The sequence below is a fragment of the Thamnophis elegans genome, chromosome Z (genome assembly GCF_009769535.1).
Source record: "Thamnophis elegans isolate rThaEle1 chromosome Z, rThaEle1.pri, whole genome shotgun sequence".
Taxonomy (NCBI): domain Eukaryota; kingdom Metazoa; phylum Chordata; class Lepidosauria; order Squamata; family Colubridae; genus Thamnophis; species Thamnophis elegans.
In genome coordinates, this window is record NC_045558.1 from 31,838,058 (window position 1) to 31,859,823 (window position 21,766).

Consider the following 21,766-nt stretch of genomic DNA (forward strand, 5'->3'; position numbering starts at 1 on the left):
TTTGAATGGTGTTTAAAATGTGGTTTATCTATATGTTTTTATTGATGACTGATCTTTCTAAATGCTAAGCTTCTGGGAATTCCCTAACATTATTGGGTTTTTTTAGCTTGGTCTAAGGTGCCCATTAAGACTTGCTGTTGGGGAAAAAATTGGAGGAGGGAATATTATTTGAAAGAAAGGAAACTAGCTCACACCAAGAAGTATCAGATGTAGCTTAGAAAAACAGTATTTTTCATTCACCAAAGTGGCAGGTGAGAAGCAGACCTTTCCTTTGCATGGAAGCCAAATAAAATGATGAAAAAGGAATGGGGAGGCCAGTTCTCCCCATTCGGACCCGGATTGTTGTTGGGGGCAATATGCTGACTCTGTAAACCGCTTAGAGAGGGCTGAAAGCCCTATGAAGCGGTATATAAAAATCTGCTATTGCTATTGCTATTCTAGTTATTTGATCAATTGACTTCTTAATAGATATTGTATATCTTGATCATCACAGGCTCTCAGACAAGTTGTTAAAAATGCAACTGGCTCTGTACATCTGTGAGCTTGTATTTCTTTGTACTTCCTTCTGGAGTGGGACAAAGCATCATTACACTGTAATAAATATAAATAATAAGTATAAAGAGGCTAGGTTGGGAGGAGATCCTTAAATTCCAGCCTCTGTTAGTTAAAAAAAAAAACCATTTTATTTTTGTAATTTCCTGCAGCAATTTTATGCACCAAAGCCTTGTAATTAGGTTGTTGAAGTGTATTTGAACATTTTTTTTAAAGATCAATGGGCAAATAGTAAAATGTTGGGGTTGCATTTATTGTTTATCATAATTCCTTTACAATCCCTGTTCCTGTCATTTATCTTGGGTATGAAGTTAAATTAAATTTTGAAGTTATTTGAACTAAGAAAAAAGTACTGTTTAAATGTGGGTTTATTACATATTTCATTTATTATTGCATTCATTACCTGAGAATCTCATAACTCATATGAGATTGGCATCAAAATGTTTACAGAGGTAATTGTCCTGCTTTGATATTTACACATCTGTAGTGGCAATCAAATACAGAGGGGGGGGCTAGCATTACTTCAGCCTTTGGTAAAACAGAATCCTATTATATTTCTTACATTTACATTAATGAAATTCAATCTGAAAAGATTTTCAGTACATTTCAAGGGTCAATATCAAGAGCACTGTAGTAATGTTTTGCCTTGGGTTTGACTTGGCTGCAATTGGAAATATATAAACTGGTCATTTGATGATGCAAGTTGTACTTTTCCAAGATAGTCAAAAGAAATGTCATAATTGTATCAAGGAGTCAGAACTCGAACAATGTTATTCTATGTTTCATAGTTTGTGTCTTAGGCAATAATATAAAAGAACTTCATTTGAACAAAGCAATACTTAAATATGGAAGGAAAAAAAGGAAGGGAAGGAGGAGAGAGGCAAAGGAAGGAAACAAAAGGATGAATCCTAATTGTGAAATAGAGAAAATATTTGTCTAATTTTATCTTTTTGTATATGTACAATCGGATCTTGATTTCAGTTTTAAAGCTGCTTCTTGGATACATCAGTAAGTTATATACTATTGGCCTCAGCAATTAGGAATTTGTAACTCCTAAACTGAAATCAGCAAAACCACAGGAATTGGGTATGTCTTGTTTAATAAAAAGAACATGTTCCAATATCTGAGGGGCTGCCCCCAAGAAGAGAGGATCAACTTATTCTTAAATGCATCGAAGGGCAGAACAATAAGCAACCGATGGAAATTAATCAAGGAGAGAACCAAATTAAAACTAAGGAGAAATTTCCCGCCTGGGAGAACAGTTAATTAGTAGAACGACTTGCCTCCAAAAGTTCTGAGTACTCATTTTGGAGGTTTAAAAAAAACAACAAATTGGACAACCATTTATCTGAAATGATACACAGTTCCTGCTACAGCAGGAGATTGGATTAGAAGACGTTCCAACTCTGTTATTCTGTTCTTTTGTTAACATCTGCTAAGAACAGCTTAAAGAGAGTTTGTGCAAAATTTGTGTTGCAGAATTTTCATAAAGATCAGAATTCTGCTGCAAAGATTAAACTATAGCAAATAATTGGGTGATTTAATGTCAAGTGGTCAGGCGGTTCCCTGCTCGACCATCACAGATTTTAGTGAAATATTTCAGAAAAAGAAATCTGTATTGCTCTGTAAATCTACCTATGACATTCATTCTTGATCTAACTTCTTAGATGAAAAACTATATCTTTCTTGTTTGTTGGGGGACATCCTTCTTGAAAAGACTGTACATTGTTGGGTGAAAACAGAGGTCCCTTCTGTTACCTATAGTTAGTCCTCAGCTTACAATTACAATGGAGTCCAATATTGTTTTATTTCTTCTGCAATTAGTATTATTTAACAGGATGAAGAGGCAACAGAGTATGACCGCTAGGACAGTCATCTTTCCTATGTAAGTAGCTGTTTTATTGCTTTGTGTGCTGATTTCATCCTTAATATATTAGTGCAAGCAATTAATGTCTTCTTTTCTGTATCTCTTTGTGCAGGCCATTCATTGGAGCAAGGTGGTCAGTGGGTGACTTCAACACACAAAAGGACAGTAATCTTCCTTTTCTATTATTTTGTGTGCTGGTTTCATCCTAATGTAGTGCATGCAATGAAAGAGTTCATTTCTGTGTCTCTTCCTTTTGCAGGCCATTCATTAGAGTCAGTGATATTGAAGACTGGCATGGACAGTCATCTTCCTTCTGTAAGTAGCTCTTTTATTGTTTTGTGTACTTATTTTAATCTTATTTAAGTAGTAAGTGCGCAAAATAATAAATTTACTTTTTTATATCTTTTTGTAGATCACCCATTGGGGCAAAGAATTCAATGACATCGTCTTGGCCACTCCCATCCGGTCACATGACTGCCACGCCACTCTCATCCAGTCACATGACTGCCAAGCCACTACCACCCAGTCACATGGCTGGCAAGCCACTCCCATCCAGTCACATGGTTGGCAAGCCACTCCCATGAATCAGGTCACACCTATAGAAGAGGTTCCAAAAATTTTTGAAACCTATCATTGCTCTAGAAGGAAGAAAACTTTGTGCATAATAACTTAGCAACACAAAGTTTTCAAATGTAAAATTTCATTCTCCTACTGCTTTCCAGTAGTTTACAAATTGAGTGTAAAGTTGATGTTTTTTGTAAAAATACCAACAATGAGGTATTTTCAGCCTGCTTTTACAAAAAAAAAAGAAAAAAACCTTCTGGGAACTCTGTTAAATCATTCTCATTAGAAAGAGCATATTTAAAACTTCATAAACAAGTAGGGTTGGTATTTCATTGCTGATGTATAAGTGTGCATTTTGAGCACTTGGCTCGGAAAAGATTAGCCACCACTACCCCATTCCAATGGTTCTTCTATCAGACATATATTGAATCGTATTTGTGAATATTTATTTTAGTTTATCTTTTAATTTTGTCTTTCAGTTCAGTAAATACATTTGTATATTATTGATGCTTCCACTGCTCATTTTTAACAGTCTGTGAGCTTATTTTCGGGGAATATTAAGTATTTCACAGGAAATTTGATTTGGGGAGCTATTTGTGTGTTGTGTTTAAAACCCGATATGTGATCTAGTTGATTTTTTAAATTCAATCAGATTAATGTTGCCAAATGCACATGCCATTCTAGAAGAAATTGCTTCTTGCTCTTCATCTATAAAATGTAATTCACTTGATAGTTTTGATAGGAACAAAATATATTTTGTATTCCAGTTTTATGTTTATGGTTATGATTGCTATTTACTTGAGCAATACAAGTATAACAAAGAGATAATAGAATCCATATTAGCATTTTTAATAACATACAACATCTGGAAACAGGATTCTATTACCAAGAAAAATGGAAATTTACCAAGTGAAGAAAAACTGTTATATAAGAATTTTATCAGAGCTTTAAAAGTAGAGATTTTAAATTTGATAGTGATCTCAATATCAAATTACATTCTTCATCATCTCCATTAATTTTGGTTAGACTTACATTTATATGCTCCCTGACTCCCAACTCTCAGAGATTTTTAACATGTCTTAAAACATATTAATATCTGATCCAGAAAGATAAAATTCCTGCTTCCACCCCAACACCATATTTTATGCTGATACTATAATTTTGTTGCTGCAGACCATTATTTGAAACCCATTTTATTCACAATTTCATTTGATTCCCTTTCCACTGAGTAGTTGTGAAGAGAAGGGTAATAGAAAATTCGCAGAGATTGGAGGGTCAAACTGGAGAAGGGTTGAGAACCTGGATATGCTCCTATTTATCCCAAAAGTAGAGATAACCATAGAGTGCAGGAGTTCTGAAGAATGCTAAGACCACAAAATGGAGAATACTACAGGTTTTGGATTCCTTAAAGGTAAAGATTCCCCTTGCACATATGTGCTAGTCGTTCCTGACTCTAGGGGCGGTGCTCATCTCTGTTTCAAAGCCAAAGAGCCAGCATTGTCCGAAGACATCTCCATGGTCGTGTGGCCAGCATGACTAAATGCCAAAGGTACACAGAATGCTGTTACCATCCCACCAAAGGTGGTTCCTATTTTTCTACTTGCATTTTTACATACTTTCGAACTGCTAGGTTGGCAGAAACTGGGACAAGTAATGGGAGATCACTCCGTTATGGGGCGGTAGGGATTCAAATTGTTGAACTGCTGACCTTTCTAATCGACAAGCTCAGTGTCTTAGCCACTGAGCCACTGCATCCCTCGGATTCCTTAGGAAGCAGCTAAATATAACATTAGACAATTTTATTCTATGGAATTGTGAAACAGATCTCAATAGTTTTGTTGTGGGAAAACAGTCATTTTTTTCCTCTAATAATCCACGCATCTCATAAAGTAAAGGATTGGATTTGTGTTTTATAAATTTATTTCTTAAGGGAGACATTTCTGTTCTCAACGTAATACATCATTATTATGAGATGGAAATTGTCTTTTCCCTTGACTTCCCAGTTTTACACATGCAGGGATATGGGAAGGGTGAAGAATTGACTGAAGTTCTAAGGATTCAGTGGAATTGGGTCCATTTTTAGTAATATGCAGTTTCTAGTGAACTTATCTGCCCTTCAAATTGAATTTGGTTCATAGTTGTGAGATTGCACAAATAAAAATCAGAGCCTACAATAAAATTTTAATGGTATTTGTTTTCCTTCTTACAGCATCAGATGAACATGTTTGAAGCACTCTGTGAAAGAAACTTAATAGCCCTATATCCTATCATCCTTTTGAGATCAGTTTAAAAAATGACAACATACAAAGAAAAGAGAATTTGAAGTTTTTATAGGTCACAACATGGTAATGTAAACCATAGTTAATTAATTTGCAATATTACTTTGGACAAGTTGTCTTGATAGCAAATATTAAAGCTGGGAAGACCGAAAGGTCATTGCTGTTACTAAGTTGATACGAATTTTAAACCTTTTCCACCAGGTCTCCAGTTTTTTTTAAAATAAAAAATAAAATAAAAGATCTACTACAAATTTAAAAAGCTACAGGCTAAGAAATAAAAAATATAAAGATAAAAGAAAAAGCAATTAACAAAAAAGCAAGGAAAAGAAAAATATTTACAGTAATTTCCACTTTTTGCATCTGCTGCAAACATAATAACCATTTTATCTTCTCATATTACAAATTATAGTTCCCTTCTGCCTATAAACAAGTCCCTTTAATCAATAAATCCAGAAATCAGCAGTTCATTTTTAGCCATTTTCAGCAAAAGTTTTATAAAGCGTTTCCACTCTTTGGTAATAGTTTTAAAGATGCATAAACCCATGTTGAAATTTATTGGGCATATATTCCACAATAAACGTGGAGGAACATACAAAACCTTGCAGGCCAATCTTTATTGTTGGACTTGATTATCCTTGTTTTGTTCTTATTCCCATACAGAATATCAATTTAAATGATGACTTCAGCCCTAGCAGCACAAGTTCAGCTGATTTGAGTGGCTTAGGGACAGGACAAAAAACACCAGGATTTTCACATTCCACAATTGTATCTTCTAATGAGGTATCTTCTCCACATATACTTAAAGAGCAGGAAATGAGTTCTGCACTCCTTGTGAACTAGTTACTCTGTGTGTGTGTGTGTGTGTGTGTGTGTGTGTGTTTAGATCTGCTGTTAATAATTATGAATTTAATGTATATGCTAAACTACTGATCATGAAATAAAATCCAAAACCTGTGCAGGAAAGAAAACAGTTGTAATTACCTAATGAGTTTTAAATCAAGGAACAAGGAAAACACATAGATAGAAAACAATGTATAATCTTTAAAATTGTAACCTAGTACATAAATTCAAAAGCACAATAATATAAAATTGAAAATGCATGATCACACACACACAGACACACACAAACATTTTTTTTACAATGTTTAACATCCCTTCCGCTCAGAAAATATAACAAATTCATTCTGAATCTTGAAACCTGTTTAAAGAAGATCCATTTATATTACTAAATTGCAATATAAATATATTGCATTTTCTATGTCCAAAAATGGGAAAGAAGATTCTATTGCTGGGATGCCGAACCTATGGCACGCGTTCCACAGGTGGCACACGGAGCCATTTGTCAGGGCACATGAGGTGTTGCCCTGTCAGCTGGCCAGCGTGCATATGGGCGCTTGCCAACTGACTTTAGCCTTTTTTTTAGCCCATTTTTTGCCCTCCCCAGGCTCTAGAGGCTTTATAGGAACCTGGGGAGGGTGAAAACAGCCTCCCTGGCCCCCCCGAAGGCCCTCAAGAAGCTTCAGGAGCTTTCCTGAAGTGCAAAAAATCACCCTTGGGGCAAACCGGAAGTTCAGGAACTGACTTTCGGTTTGCTCATAGGGCTGCTTTAAGCCCTCCGGGCCTTCAGGAGCCTTCTGGAGGCTTCCCTGAAGGCTCCGGGGGATTAAAAATAGCCCAATGGACAAACCAGAAGTGACTTCCGGTTTGCTCTTAGGGTCATTTTCATCCTACAGAGGCTTCCCTGAAGCCTCCGGAGGGCTTAAACCAGCCCTACGAGCAAACCGGAAGTAACTTCTAGTTTGCTTGTAGGGTCATTTTCCTTTTCCAGAGCCTACAGAGAAGCATCTGGAAGGCCTCTGAAGGCTCTGGAGGGCTTAAACCGGCCCTACAAGCAAACAGGAAATCCGTTCCTGAACTTCTGGTTTGCCCTCAGGGCCAGTTTTTTGCGCTCTGTGGGCTTCAGGGAAGCTCCTGAAGTCTCTGGAGGGCCTATAAAGCTTCTGGAGCCTGGGAAGGACGAAAAATCATGCAAAAAATGGGTCACGTGCTTTGCATTATGGGTGCGGCACGCCCATGCATGACCCACCCTGCGCTCCCCCCGCTTTTGGCAAGTGAGCCAAAAAAGAATCGCTGTTCTATTGTTTATCTACCAAAATTTCTATAAAATTTTGATTGTTTATGGTATCTTCAGTTATGAAATTTGTTGCAGCATCAGCTCTTGGACTTTTAGATCTAGAGGGCAGAAACCTAGGAGACCACTAGATGGCAGCAAAATGTTAAATGTGTCACAGCGGCAAATGTGTCTCTATGTTGACATCTAATGATCATCTGAAGGTCTGCAGCCTAGATCTGGGGGCTTTATATGTAGGGACTTTTAAATTCCCTGAATATGTTTCTTTCTGTAATGTTTTATTTCCCATTGTTTTTAATGCTGAATCTCTCAGAGCTTGGATATGATTGATGATGAGGTGAGACAATAGTAAGCTATTTATTTGTTGACATTTTATTGCATGGTGTATTGAGTTCGTTCAAATATATCTTACTATAAAATGTAGTAAGTAAATGGTGATATATTAGGTATAGATATTAGGATGTGATTTTCAATATGGTAAATATTGCATGAAATTTGCTCATGTGGAACCGTTGTCATTCCAGATGCACTCTACAAAATCAGCATGTGATAGTTCTGATAAATGAAAATAATATGATAAATAGGTTTTAGTTCAAATATTAAAAGGATTTTCCAAATGCTTGCTTCCTCCAAAGAATATTAAGCAATTGAATGTTCGGTTAGACCCACCACCCAACCAGTTATTTTGCTATAGGCACATTTTTACAAATAATATGTTTTCAATTTTGATATGATTTCACAATTAATTGGGAATGCTATTGAAATTATATTGAAGATTGCTACTATCACAATGATCTGATGGTTCAGGTCTACTGAACTTTGTATTACAAAACATTTTTGTTATAGATTCTTGATGATGGACAATCTCCCAAGCACAGCCAGTTTCCAAATTGTGCTGTTTCGGAATGGAGTGTGCAGCAAGTTTCCAATTGGTTAAAAAGCCTGAATTTAGAACATTATATTTCTGAATTCACAGCCCATAATATAAATGGAGAATGTCTCCTTCAGCTGGATGGCAGTAAACTTAAGGTAATTTGCTTCAGTGTTGGAAAAATAATTTAGAATTTTATTATGTGAATGTGTAATGGGAAATGCAATTAAAATCTTGATATATAGAGATGATAAGATTTAGCAATAAGTTATAGCAATACCAATTGCTGAAAGTTTAAATTATAGAACTGAAGTGTTAACCATTGAAATTATGAAAATGTCATTAGCTCTGAAAATCATTCCAAGATGGACGATGCTATCTATTAAAATTAATAAACAATTTAATATTCATTGTTTAATTTGTTATTTTTCAAAATCCTTTTTAATTTGAAAATTAATGGGCAGAGATAGTACACTTGGCATTACAGTATCGTGAATTTAATCTCAATCCACAAGAGTAGTCCATCCTACTTTGAACTCCTTTTTATTCTTAAATCCTGTGAATTTCCCTTGACTGTTAGTAGCTCAGATTCTTGTAGGGAGCTTAAGCTAACAATACTTATTTGAACTGCCTGAATCGTCTGATTTTCCCGTGCTTGACGGTTGGATATTTGAGTGCATCTCTTGGTAGCATTAAATGAATGTTAGTCCTAAAGTGTACAGGTGGTCCTAGATTTACAACTAGTTGCTTAAAGACTATTCAAAGATACAATGGATCCCCCAAAAGGTACTTACAACCTAGATGTAAAGTTCTAATGGCCAGGGGCCGTTTCTCTCATGGTTATGTGTTCAAATTTTAAATGCCGAGCAACTTGGTCATGTTTATGGCTGTTGCAGTATCCCATGGTCATATAATCAAAATTTCTGACTTTTTCACTGGAAACCAATGTTTACTTCTGCTTTCTGGCATAAAATGGCCATTGCAGGCAATGGGTTCAGTTGATGAAGTTCACTTAACAACTTCTGCAAAACTGTGGTAAAATTGGGTTGGTCACATGCTAACCTGCATAACAATTGGCATGACTTATTACTGTAATTCCAGGCTCAGTTGCAGTCATAAGTCAAGGACTTTCTATAGTTAGGCAACACAGTTATATTTATCCATTTTAAGATATTTTTATGCCATCTCTCACAGCAAAAGCCTTACCAAAGTAAAATAAATTACCAAAGTAATTTATTAATACAGGAGGATTTTGTCTGTTACTCATATTACGGCTCCTAATTCTTTTGGAACTAGATGTGATCATTGATAGTTGCTGCCAACATTTTGACATCTGGTTCTCTGTCTCACCATACCAGACAGCCAAGAACACAACAGGGAATGGGAAATTAAGTATTTGAAATCAGCTTTAGTAGCATTTGTACATTAGGTGATGCCAGCCACACTAGGCAGCATTAATCTAGTTGAGGAATAATGATTGAGATCAGTGGTGGGATTCAATTTTTTTTATTACCAGTTCTATTACTGGTGGCTTTGTGGGCATTCCAGGGGAAGGATACTGCAAAATCCCCATTCCCTCTCCACTCTCAAAATTTCCGCTATCGGTTCTCCAGAATCTGTCAGAACTGGCTGAATACCACCTCTGATTGAGATATTCATTTATATGGAAACATGTATATTAAAAAAAGGGGGAAGAGATGTGGTGGCTCAGGGGCTAAGATGCTGAGCTTGTCAATCAGAAAGGTAACAGTTTGACGGTTTGAATCCCTAGTGCCATATAACGGAGTGAGCTTCTGTTATTTGTCCCAGCTTCTGCCAACCTAGCAGTTCGAAAGCACATAAAAAATGCAAGTAGGAAAATAGGGACCAACCTTGGTTGGAAGGTAACAGCATTCCGTGCGCCTTCAACATTTAGTCATGCCAGTCACATGATTACAAAGATTTCTTCAGACAGTGCTGGCTCTTCAGCTTTGAAATGGAGATGAGCACTCCCCCACCACCCTAGAATCAGGAATGATCAGCAGATATGTGCGAAGGGAACCTTTACCTTTACTTAAGTTAGAAGAGGAAACTGGTTAAAATTAAATTTTAAAGAGCCAACATACACAGCATATTTATGTATTTCTCCTGTGTGCTGCTTGGGGAATCCAAGTATGGGTTAACTTTGTCCATTAGCCTAGAGACTGAGTTATGTAAATTGCTGACCACGCCTCCTCTGACCGGATGGTCAGTTTCTTAACTCAGTCCAGCCGTAAGAGACGTATACCAGACTCTTCTCTGGCAGGTACAGTTGAGCCCTCTGTTGATAACCAGGGTACTGCCCAGGCAGGGGTTAGTTCGAGGCCTGGCAGGGCCGCATCTAGAACAACCAGCCAGAGGCCCAGGGAGGCCTCCGGGGCCCCTGATAAAAGCCACAAAAAGAAAGATAAGTCAATCTCCAAAGCTCTAGGGGAGGGCAGGAATTCCCCCCCCCCCGCGCCTTTACCTCAGCGCATTTCGCCTGCTCCCCAGACTGCAGGGCATCAGACCTGGTCCCCAGATCGATCCCTCCCTGTTATTGCTGAAACTGGTCTGGGTGGGGGGCTCCAACTCCCCCTCTGTATTGCCTCAGGCCCAGACTGCTTTGGCCTTCTTATTGCCTCGTGCTGGGCCTTCAACTACATTTACTCCAACTGCTGCAGGCTTAAGGCCTATGGAAGGCTATGATCTTCTCCAGACTAATGAGACAAATTTATACCTTATCTTGGATTTTTTCTCTTGAGTGCATTTTTCTTGGATTGGAGGAAGCTTGTGTATGGACAGGGGAGAGGCGGCAGTTCGCTACCTGCCCAGTTCCCTCGTGCCTCGTTAACTCACCCAGATATTTGAATTGCCCTTGCTCGCTGCTAGCTATTGGGTGTATAATCTCAGGCTATTGGAGCCTTGCAGGGTGTTTGGCAACAAATGTTTCGTTGCGTTTTTGGCCTTGGGATCTGGTCGCTTGTGTGTGCCAGCTGGCATTGTCCCTAGCTGCCAAACAGCCGTTTTAGGAGCCAGCAAACGCCCGCTGTTCACGGCGCGGCTCCTGCTGTGAACGATGGGGCCAGCCCGCCCTGCGCGGCGTGGTTTTTCCCCCACCGCTGTCCTGTAGGCCGTTCTGAGGGCGCACTTGCCGCCGCTGGCCGGTTTATTGCTGGGAAAGCCAAGGAAGCACCTTTCGTTCCCTGCTGGTTTGAAATTTGGCACAGGAGTTGCGGCAGCCATTTTGGGGCCATTTGGAGCACAGGCGCTGTAGGGGTTGGGCGTTGCCTTTCCTCGCACCTTAAAGGGGGGACTGCTGACTCATCGGCCCTCCCTTGTCATTCGCTTCGGCTTTGTTTACCCTGGGAAAGTTCTTGGCATTGCTGCTGACCACGAGGTCTTTTCTCTTGCAAGCAAACGCTGGGCTTTGTGCCCTTTGAGTCTTTTTGCATCCAATCATTGCAATGGCTGACCATTCTTCTCTGGGAGGTACAGTTGAGCCCTCTGTTGATAACCAGGGTACTGCCCAGGCGGGAGTTAGTTCGAGACCTGGCAGGGCTGCATCTAGAACAACCAGCCAGAGGCCCAGGGAGGCCTCCGGGGCCCCTGATAAAAGCCACAAAAAGAAAGATAAGTCAATCTCCAAAGCTCTAGGGGAGGGCAGGAATTCCCCCCCCCCGCGCCTTTACCTCAGCGTATTTCGCCTGCTCCCCAGACTGCAGGGCATCAGACCTGGTCCCCAGATCGATCCCTCTCTGTTATTGCTGAAACTGGTCTGGGGGTGTGTGTGCTCCAACCCCTCTCTGTATTGCCTGAGGCCCAGACTGCTTTGGCCTTCTTATTGCCTCGTGCTGGGCCTTCAGCTACATTTGCTCCAACTGCTACAGGCTTAAGGCCTATGGAAGGCTATGATCAGGGCCTATCCCCTGATATTTACCAGATGATCTCTGCAGCCATTTCCAGGGGGGTGGATGCCGAGCTGCTTCGAAGGCACCAGGCCCCAGTGATTGCTAGTTTGCAAAGTGGCCATCCTATCCCGCCCCCTCATGTAGATCTGCCTGATCTGCAAGCAGGGCCTTCTTCTTCTCCTCCTCCCTCTACTTATAGTGAGGATTCGGCCTTGGTGGAGGAAGGGGAGCTGATTGATAGGGAGTTCTCTGATGATGAGGGCCTAATCTTTGATCAGCCTAATTCTTCTAGTCTATTTAGGTCTACTCTTTTCAAATCCTTATTGTTTAAAGCTAAGGCCACTACCCACATGGAAGAGGCCACTTCCAAGGACAGTTCGGCTGTAGGCCTCGACACTACTGAGCGCCTCTTTGCAGAGCCAGTCGCGTTGCAGGAAGTGATTCCTTCCCCAAAGCTATTCATGGATCTCATTCAGAAGCAATGGGATCAACCGACTGCAGTTATCCCACCCAGCCACGGGGACAGGAAGTTGTACACTTCTACCCCTGATCTGGAAAACATCTTGCAATTCCCAACAGTAGATCAGCCAGTAGCAGCCCTGGCATCTCCTGCCCTGATTCCATCTGAAATCTCTGAGGGTTTAAAGGCAGAGGACCGTAAAGCTGAAACAGTAATTTGGAAAATTCATCAAGCTGCGGCCTAGGCCTTGCGTGCTGCTACTGCAGCATCGTTCTTTAATATAACTTCTGTGCTTTGGCTTAAGCAGTTGCAGGAGAGACTATCCCCTGATGAAGTGCGTCTTCACCAGGACGTTACTAAAATCATGGCTGCCTTGGAGTTTTTGGCGGACGCCACACTTAATGCTGCCAAGTTCGCTTCTCATGCTGTGGTATCCAATGTGGCGTCTCATCGCCTCTTGTGGCTTCGCCATTGGCAGGCCAACATTAAGTCTAAATGGCGCTGGCGTACACGCCCTTCAAGGGCGGGGCTTTGTTTAGATCCGTTCTCGACCCCATACTCATAGAGACCAGGGACAAACGCAAGGTGCTTCCCTCTTCAGCGGGATGCAATACCAGGCGGCAGCAACCATATAACAGACGCCACTCCTTTCGGGGAGGCTATTCTAGTTACTCAGCAGCCCCATTTGTTCCCAATTACAACAGGGGTTTTCACCAGTCCCAGGACCACGGCCAGGACTGTGGGGAGGAGCAGGGATAGGGGGTGCCAACAGCACCAGACGCAATCCCACAACAGGAGATCCTTTCATGGCTCCAGGAACCGATCCTTTTGGAGGTACCGGTGGCTCGCAGGGGGAGGAATCAGTGGGCGGGCATCTGCTGGCCTTCGCTCATCAGTGGGTGGAAACCACCTCTGACGCCTGGGCCCTTCAGGTGGTGAGGCTGGGTCTCACACTAGAATTTCTCTCCATCCCCCCAAGACGGTTCATCAGGTGCCCCGTACCCAGGTGTTCAGTAAAGCGGCACCTAATGGAAGCCGAAATACATCATCTCATCTCCATCAGAGCAATAGAACTAGTTCCCGAAGGGCAGGAAGGTCTAGGGTTTTACTCCATCCTCTTTCTGGTACCCAAGGGCTCAGGAGGATGGCGAGCCATTCTAGATCTAAAAAGACTCAATTGGTACATCAAGTATCAGAGGTTCAAGATGCAGTCATTAAAGAGCATTCTGACATCCATCCGCCAAGGCGACATGATGACATCAATCGACATCAAGGAGGCGTACCTCCATGTGCCCATTCATCCAGCTCATCGATGGTTCCTCCGTTTCCAATTTGTGGGCCGTCATTTCCAGTATCGGGCCTTGCCTTTCGGCCTTTCATCGGCGCCCCACACCTTTACCAAGCTCCTGGCGGTGGTAGCGGCCTCCCTTCGTTCGGTTCTGGTGAGAGTGAATTGCTATTTAGACAACATCTTGGTCCTGTCACCATCCCGGGACCAGGCCCTGTGGGATCTTCAGGTGACAATGGACTCCCTGCGGAGCACGGGTTCATCCTGAATCTTCCCAAGAGCCATCTGCAGCCAACTACATCACTGTTTCACTTAGGGACCGTCATCAACTCCGCCACTTGCGAGGTCTTCCTGTCCCTGGAGAGGTGTCAGAGCATCCAATGACTGGCAGCTCAAGTTTCAGCCTTGTGACTTGTGCCCCTGGCCTTGCTCTTTCAGCTCTTAGGGAAGATGATTTCTTGCATCGACATAGTTCCCTGGGTCAGGTTTCACGCACGACTACTCCAATGGTTCCTGCTTCCTTATCAAAGGTCTCACACCAGTCATTCTAAACTCAAGGTCTGTCTTTCACCCAAAGCCCTCAGATCCCTCCGATGGTGGGCGTCCTCCAAGATCCTCAAAGGTTGCCCGTTCAAGGAACCGGAACGAATCCAGGTTACGACAGACGCCAGCCTGTTTGGATGGGGCGGCCATGCCCTGGATCGGGTGGCACAGGGGCATTGGTCAGACTGGGAGTTATCCAACAGCATCAATTGGCTAGAGCTACGGGCCATCAGACTGGCCCTGCGAGAATTTCAGGACATTGTGACTCATAGACACGTGCTGATTCTGACAGACAATGTGGCTTCCAAGGCACATGTCAACCACCAAGGGGGCACACATTCCAGAGCCCTCATGATGGAGGCGGAGAAATTGCATCATTGGGCGGAGTCCAGACTGTTGTCCCTTCGAGCGGAACACATTTCGGGCGGAGCCAACGTCCAGGCGGATTGGCTGAGCAGAGCCACAGTGGATCATGCGGAGTGGCAGTTACATCCTGGCCTCTTCCAGCAGATTTGCCTCCGATTTGGCTGTCCGATGATGGACCTGTTCGCGCAACCTCACAATACGCAGCTGCCCCATTTCTTCTCCAGGTATGTGACTCCCGGAGCAGAGGGAGTGGATGCCTTGCGCAGCCCGTGGCCAGCCGGCCTCCTTTACGCCTTTACGCCTCTTCCAGTGATCCCGGCGGTCATCCAGAAGATTCTGTCGGAACGAGCGGAAGTCCTCCTGGTGGCTCCAATGTGGTCCCAGCGAACCTGGTATACAGACCTGGTACACCTGTTGATCACCTGCCCATGGCGGATCCTGGACAATCAGATCCAGCTCCATCAGGGGGCCCTCATTCATCCGAACCCCCAGTTGCTGCAATTAGCCATGTGGTACGTGAGCGGGCGAACCTTCAGTACTCCAACGAAGTCATCAACACGATTCAGGCGGCCCGTCGGCCTTCCACCACTCGAATTTATGAGGCTACCTGGCAAGCCTTCTGCAGGTGGTGCCGCCGGACTGGGGCAGACCCCCTCCAGGATTCAGTGCCCCGAGTGTTGGACTTTCTGCAATCTGGTCTTAATAAAGGTTTGGCACCCAATACACTTCGCAGGGAGGTCACAGCCCTTGCCACAGTGATTGGGGGGGGTCAGGGGAGCTCCTTGTCGAAGCATTCTCAAGTCAAAGCCTTCCTGAAAGGGGAGGCCAACATCCGACCTCTGACCGTGCACCGCTACCCTACTTGGGATCTGTTGTTGGTGCTCAGGGCACTTATGGACTCTCCTTTCGAACCTGTTACTTCCATCAGTCTTCATCTGTTGACTCTTAAGACAGTATTCTTGCTGGTGATTACATCGGCCAGACGGATTTCCGAATTGGCGGCTCTGTCTGTTCAGGCGGATCTCTGCATATTCCACCGAAACAGGGTCGTTCTTCGCTTGGATCCAGCCTTTCTACCAAAAATCAACACGCTGTTCCACAGAGCTCAGGAGCTCGTTCTACCGGACTTTTGTCCCAACCCTTCTCATCCACTGGCATCACCTGGATGTTCACAGGGTTCTTTGTCGCTACGTGAAGCATACAGCGTCCTTCAGACGGTCTGAAGCACTCTTCTATGGGACAGAAAGTCTCTTCTCACACGATAGGGCGATGGTTGAAGGCGTGCATCACTCTTGCCTATGACAGTCAATCCCGGCAGGTTCCCAGGCACATCACCCCTCATTCTACCAGGAGTGTGGCCACCACGGCAGCCTGGGCCACGCAAGCCTCAGTGGAAGAAATCTGTAGAGCAGCCACCTGGTCTACACCATCACCATTTATCAGACATTACAAGGTTGATGTGTATGCTGAGGCTGAGGCGTCTTTTGGGTGGCGTGTATTGCAACAGGTGCTCCCCCCTGCGGGGGACCCTAGCCAGCCTAGTTCCCGCCCTGAACCTTAATTGCTTTGGCATGTCCCATGCTTGGATTCCCCAAGCAGCACACAGGAGAACGACCGTTGACTTACCTGAACGGTCCTTCTATGTGTGCTGCGAGGGGAATCCAAACCCGCCCACAGCTTCGGCTGGCCAGGGTGGTTGTGACTTGAACTTGGATGTCCTCATTGATGTGTCACCGGTCTGTTCCGGACGTTATTTACTTGTGCCTTGTGTTCTTTCTGACAATGTTTGTACACCTTTTGGCTACGGCCTTTATTGCTACTGTTATTGTTATGTTACTGTTATTGTTCTTGTTATACTTCATTAAACGGCTGACTTCGCACGAAACTGAGCCCATCTGGTCAGAGGAGGCGTGGTCAGCAATTTACATAACTCAGTCTCTAGGTTAATGGACAAAGTTAACCCATGCTTGGATTCCCCTCGCAGCACACATAGAAGGACCGTTCAGGTAAGTCAATGGTCGATCTCACCTTTATTGTTTTTAGCACTCCTAATACTTCTTCCTCTTTCTGTTTTTCCCACATTAACCAACTTGGGTAGTGGGTTGGGCTGAGAGTGACTAGCCCACAGTCACCCAGCTGCCTTTCAGAACTAAGGCAGGACTACGACTCACCATCTCCTGGTTTGTAGTCTGGCACCTTAACTATTACATCAGCCTGGCTCCCATTGATATCCCTTTGATCTGGAGAAATTCAAATGTGAATCAATATTGAATTAAGTGTTTCTCCTAATCCCCAGATGTAAATATATTTTCACTGTTATAGTATTAGTAATAGTAGTTTTGCTCTTCCTCCCCGAATGGGTCACTTTGATAGATCAAGAATATTATTATTTACTGTTCTATTAAAGATCATGCCTCTGCTTATGATGATTTCCAAATTACGTTTTAAAGGACCTGTAATTTTGCCATACATTAACATGTTTTTCTTTTTAAAAAAAAATATAGTTCCTTGGTATGACATCTTCCCAGGAGAGAGCTGTAATTAAAAAGAAAATTAAAGAAATGAAAGCAAATCTAGAAAAAGCCCGCAAAGCTCAAGAGAAGATGGAAAAGCAAAGGGAGAAACTTAGGAAGAAGGAAAACGATCAGTTTCAAAGGAAGTGCAGAAAGCTGGAAAAGCAATCATCGGAACCAATTCAGGGGGCTAATGAGCAGTGAGACACTAGAATTCACTGTGCTTTCTGAGAACATGAAGACTGTTTCAGAAAAGCAACCGTGAACACTGTTTTCTTCATTAAAAAGAAAGCTTTGCACCTGTATCTGAAGCTTTACTTAAGGGAAACAAATCATGATTGGCTATAGCAGAGGTCTTCAAACTTGGCAACTTTAAGACTTGTGGAGTTCTACTCCTAGAATTCTCCGGCCAACTCTGTTGGCCGGAGAATTCTGGGAGTTGAACTCCACAAGTCTTAAAGTTGCCAAGTTTGAAGACCTCTGGGCTACAGTTTTCTTCCCTGTAAACATGTGGATCCTTGGGTTGTATTTGGCAATTCAGATCACGGTTGCTTTATTTTTTAATGATTCAGCAACCCAGGTGGGGATGTTACTTCTTTCACCGCTCCATGCTGCCCTGGCATACTTGTTTGTCTTCAGAGGCAGAATTATGTAACTTTTACACTGTAAAGTGCTCTGGAAACAGGCCAGGGTTAAAAGAAAAGATTCAATGGACCTGCAAAGAGGAATAACCAGCTGGACTGTGTATCAGTGACTACACATGGATAACAACGCACATAAAATGTTTCAATCTTTTCCTCTGCAAAGTGGACTGCATGTCACATCAGTGCTGAGAGAGGATTCTGCTTCAACCCAGCACAGTGCCGTGTCAGGATCTGGAATGATACTGAAATAGCAAGTGCAACTGGGTTCAGTCACCTCCTTACATTTCAATGGGGAAGGCAGTCCTTTTGTTATCAGCACCCCACATTTATCCCCTCCCAGGAACTGTAGCTAAGGAACAATGAAAGCAAGGCCTTAAAGTGCTGCGTGACACTAGAGAGTAACATTTATTCTCTGAATTTATATGTATAGTTGGATTTCTAAAATCTAAGTCGGTTTGTAATAAAGTACAATTTTTCAATGTTTACCTTGAGGAAAGTATTTAATTACACTTTCCAGCATGCTACCCTTTTCTTTTCTTCTTTTTCTTAAAAGAATTAACATTTATTTGATCAGCAAGATGATCTACCTTTTGACTTTCCTTAAACCAGAAGCCGAAGATGATTATATTCCTTGGCAGAATTGAGGTTTCACCTGCTGAAATTGACTTTCAAAGTCACTTTCAAATGTTTTTCTTTTCTAAAGGAAGGAAGGGGTTTTTGCCATTTAAAAGGCAATGTGTTTTTTAAGCTGCCAAATAATGAAATATTGCCAACTATCCTGTAATAAATAATGGACCAAAATTTTTATAAAATGTAGTTTGCATGTTTTCCTCTTAAGAAAAATAACAAGTAGAATTGAAAGCTCAGGCTTAAATAGGTGGGTCAAAGGACATTGTAATCTTTGATTTAAGAAGCATTATAATTCTTATTGTATTAAGGGGATGATCCAGGTGAAAGTATGTTCTTTAGAATTGTATTGATTTCATTGGAGAGGTTTAACAATGCACTTAACTTATCCTTCCTTTAAAATCAATAGGATATTTGTTTCCATTGTGGCCATTAATATTTTTCCAAATGATGAACTGTATTCTCAGTTTCCCTTTCAATTGATTAAAATAATATAGATAAGATCTGGTTCTAACTGAGTTTAGCATAAGCTTTTCTTTTCTTCTTTTTGTTTGGTTTTGGTGGTACTGCAATACATAGAACTATGAACTGAAACAGAGTCTGCTGTGGAAACAGATAGGTGGCTTTAAAGAATGACCACTTTAAAAGAAGTTTGTTATGATCATTTAGCTAGCATCCAGATTTTATTTAAGGCCTACCTGGACTTAATTCTAGAATTTTTACAAGAGAATTGCTTAACTAAAGAAGCTCAACTTTCCATTTCAGTCTCAGTAGCTTTGTTATGCCTGTTCTACTTGCAGTGCTTTGTATGCCATATGCATTTTATACTTGCTAGGGCCCTAATTCCTCTCTAATCCTACTCAGTAATTCTATGTTTGCAATATTCAAGTTGAATCCTGCAGCTATAATAACAAAACCTTGCCAGCATTTCTGATAACTTGAAGGTCCTAACACTTTCTTTTGAGCCAGAAAGGACCAAAAGAAAAAGGGGGAAAAACCCACCAAATGGAAGACATTTGTCTTCTAGGACAGGGGTCTCGAACCTTGACAACTTTAAACCTTGAGGACTTCAACTCCCAGAATTCCCCAGCTAGCTTTGCTGGCTGGGGAATTCTGGGAGTTGAAGTCCTCCAGTCTTAAAGTTGCCATGGTTGGAGATCCCTGTTCTAAGAGACAGATTGGATAAAAAAGTCTAAGAATGATTAGAAACTTTTGGAAACTGTTTGGTTTACTGCAGAAGTTAAATGCTCTGTTTGAGCAGAAGAAGGATATCTGAAAAGAAAACTTTCTTTTACCTCCGAAGTTAGTAATCGAATTAAATGCATTTCTTTTGTTTTTGTTAGGTTTATTGGTAATTTAAGATGGATGCATATATCAGTAACATTTAAGGATATGTTACTCTCCTTTATACTATTTATGTTCTTTATTTTGTATTTCTAAGATTCTTGAGAAATATATATTGCTTTGTAGAATTATTTTACATTCCTTCCTGGTAATGTGTGTGATGCTGCAGATAACAAATTTGATGTATGTTCTGCAAATTATCCCCTTATTTTGTGTTTTGTGATAATTTCAGACCTGAGCATTGAATTTTAAGTTTTTTAAAGTAAAAGTAATTATTTATACATAAGAAAGAAATATATGAAATTAACATTCCTGCTGAGTAAATAAAAGATACAGAACGGATCAAACAAAACCTTGCGTCTCCACTGGTAAGAGCCAAAAAATATCTTATTGCTGCTTTTCTTTTTGCCTCTTCATTTTCCTCCCTCAAGGTGTTTGTGACAATGCTTCTAATCCCTGCCCATTAGTCTTTTTTTTAAATAGGAATTACTATAGTAAAAGTGAGCTTGGCTGATCATGTCTGCCTAATAACAACACTATTCTCTTCACAAGTATACATTGTAGAAGACCTGCACTTCTTTAACTAATGCTTGCTGGACAATCATTAAAGGTACATTAAATTATCCTAGATGTGGCAGAATCTAGTGAATAGATACTTGAACAGGAGAAGGACTGCTACTTCAAATGGTAAACATTCAGTGATCACTAGATTGCAGGAAAAAGTTAGAGTGATAATATTAGAGGTGGGTTCCTATAGGTTTGGCAGAGTCTGGCCAAGTAGGTAGCAATTTGGCCTGCCATGCCCCCAAACCAGTTGTATCAGCAGAGCCATAGGCGCCACTATCTTGTTTTTTGCTTCCGCGCATGCACAGAAAAATTATTTTACTACTGTGCATGTGCAATGCAAAGCACATGCGCCCGAAGCACGTCCCTGAGCAAACTGGCAGTAGCAGAAGCCACCCCTGGACAACATATCTTTGCTAACATCTATTGATTATCTGGATTGTTACAGGAAAACATATAAATAAAGCAATAGATAAATTTATTGATTGGATTGTTGTAGTAGCTTTTAACATGAAGCTGGATTAAATCTTCCTTCCTTCTTTTGTTAACCCAGAAGCTGAAAATCTTGAAGGATTCCAAAACAGATCAAATATTTATTTGGTTAGCTGAAGGGACGTCTTTTCCTGGTCACGTCTACTGACCCACCAGAGGGTCTGCAGGCAGGGTATGTTGCATGTCCCTGTCCTAAGAGGCACATTTGGCAGGATCCAGAAGAAGAGCCATCTCCATGGTGACTCCCTTCCTTTGGAACATCATTCTTGCACAGATTAGATTGGCCTTCACTTTGATACTCTTTCACTAGGCCCTCAAGACCCTAGTTTTGCCAGTGGGCTGGGGGAACCCAGAATGTGATGGAGCCCATCAAGTGGCTTGTCCGATTGATTGGTGTTACCAGGGAATGGTGGGGGAAGGCTTATTGATTTTTATTATTTGTATATTGGGTGTTTATTTTTGTAAGCTGTCCAGAGTCATTGACCACAAGTGGGCAGCTCTGCACATTTTCTTAAGTAAATAAAATAAGTGTACCTACAACCAAGCTGTATCCAGACTACTAGAAAAAATAGTACTGTATTTTTCAGAGTATGACACACCGGAGTATAAGACACCCCAAGATTTTGAAGAGATAAATTTTAAAAAATATTTTTGCATTCTGCACGTTTCTTTTTTGTGAAAAATGGGGCATTCAGAGTGTTTGGGAGGCCTGCAAAGTGCTCCTGGGGCTGGGGGGGGGGGCAAAAATGAGCA

At 41.7% G+C, this 21,766-nt stretch overlaps 1 protein-coding gene across 2 annotated transcripts in view; it reads left to right on the forward strand.

Annotated features, from left to right (window-relative positions):
* Window positions 1-17,566, forward strand: part of PPP1R9A (protein phosphatase 1 regulatory subunit 9A) — a 95,159-nt gene extending 77,593 nt beyond the window's left edge. The window contains exons 12-15 of one of the 2 annotated variants that reach the window (XM_032237524.1): window positions 5,923-6,042; window positions 7,707-7,730; window positions 8,240-8,422; window positions 17,334-17,566. In XM_032237524.1, the coding sequence (XP_032093415.1) occupies window positions 5,923-6,042; window positions 7,707-7,730; window positions 8,240-8,422; window positions 17,334-17,546 (540 nt within the window). In that variant the 3' untranslated portion in view covers window positions 17,547-17,566. The remainder of the gene's footprint in view (window positions 1-5,922; window positions 6,043-7,706; window positions 7,731-8,239; window positions 8,423-17,333) is intronic. The other variant, XM_032237523.1, reaches the window with a different exon arrangement.
* Window positions 17,567-21,766: the final 4,200 nt, after the last annotated feature.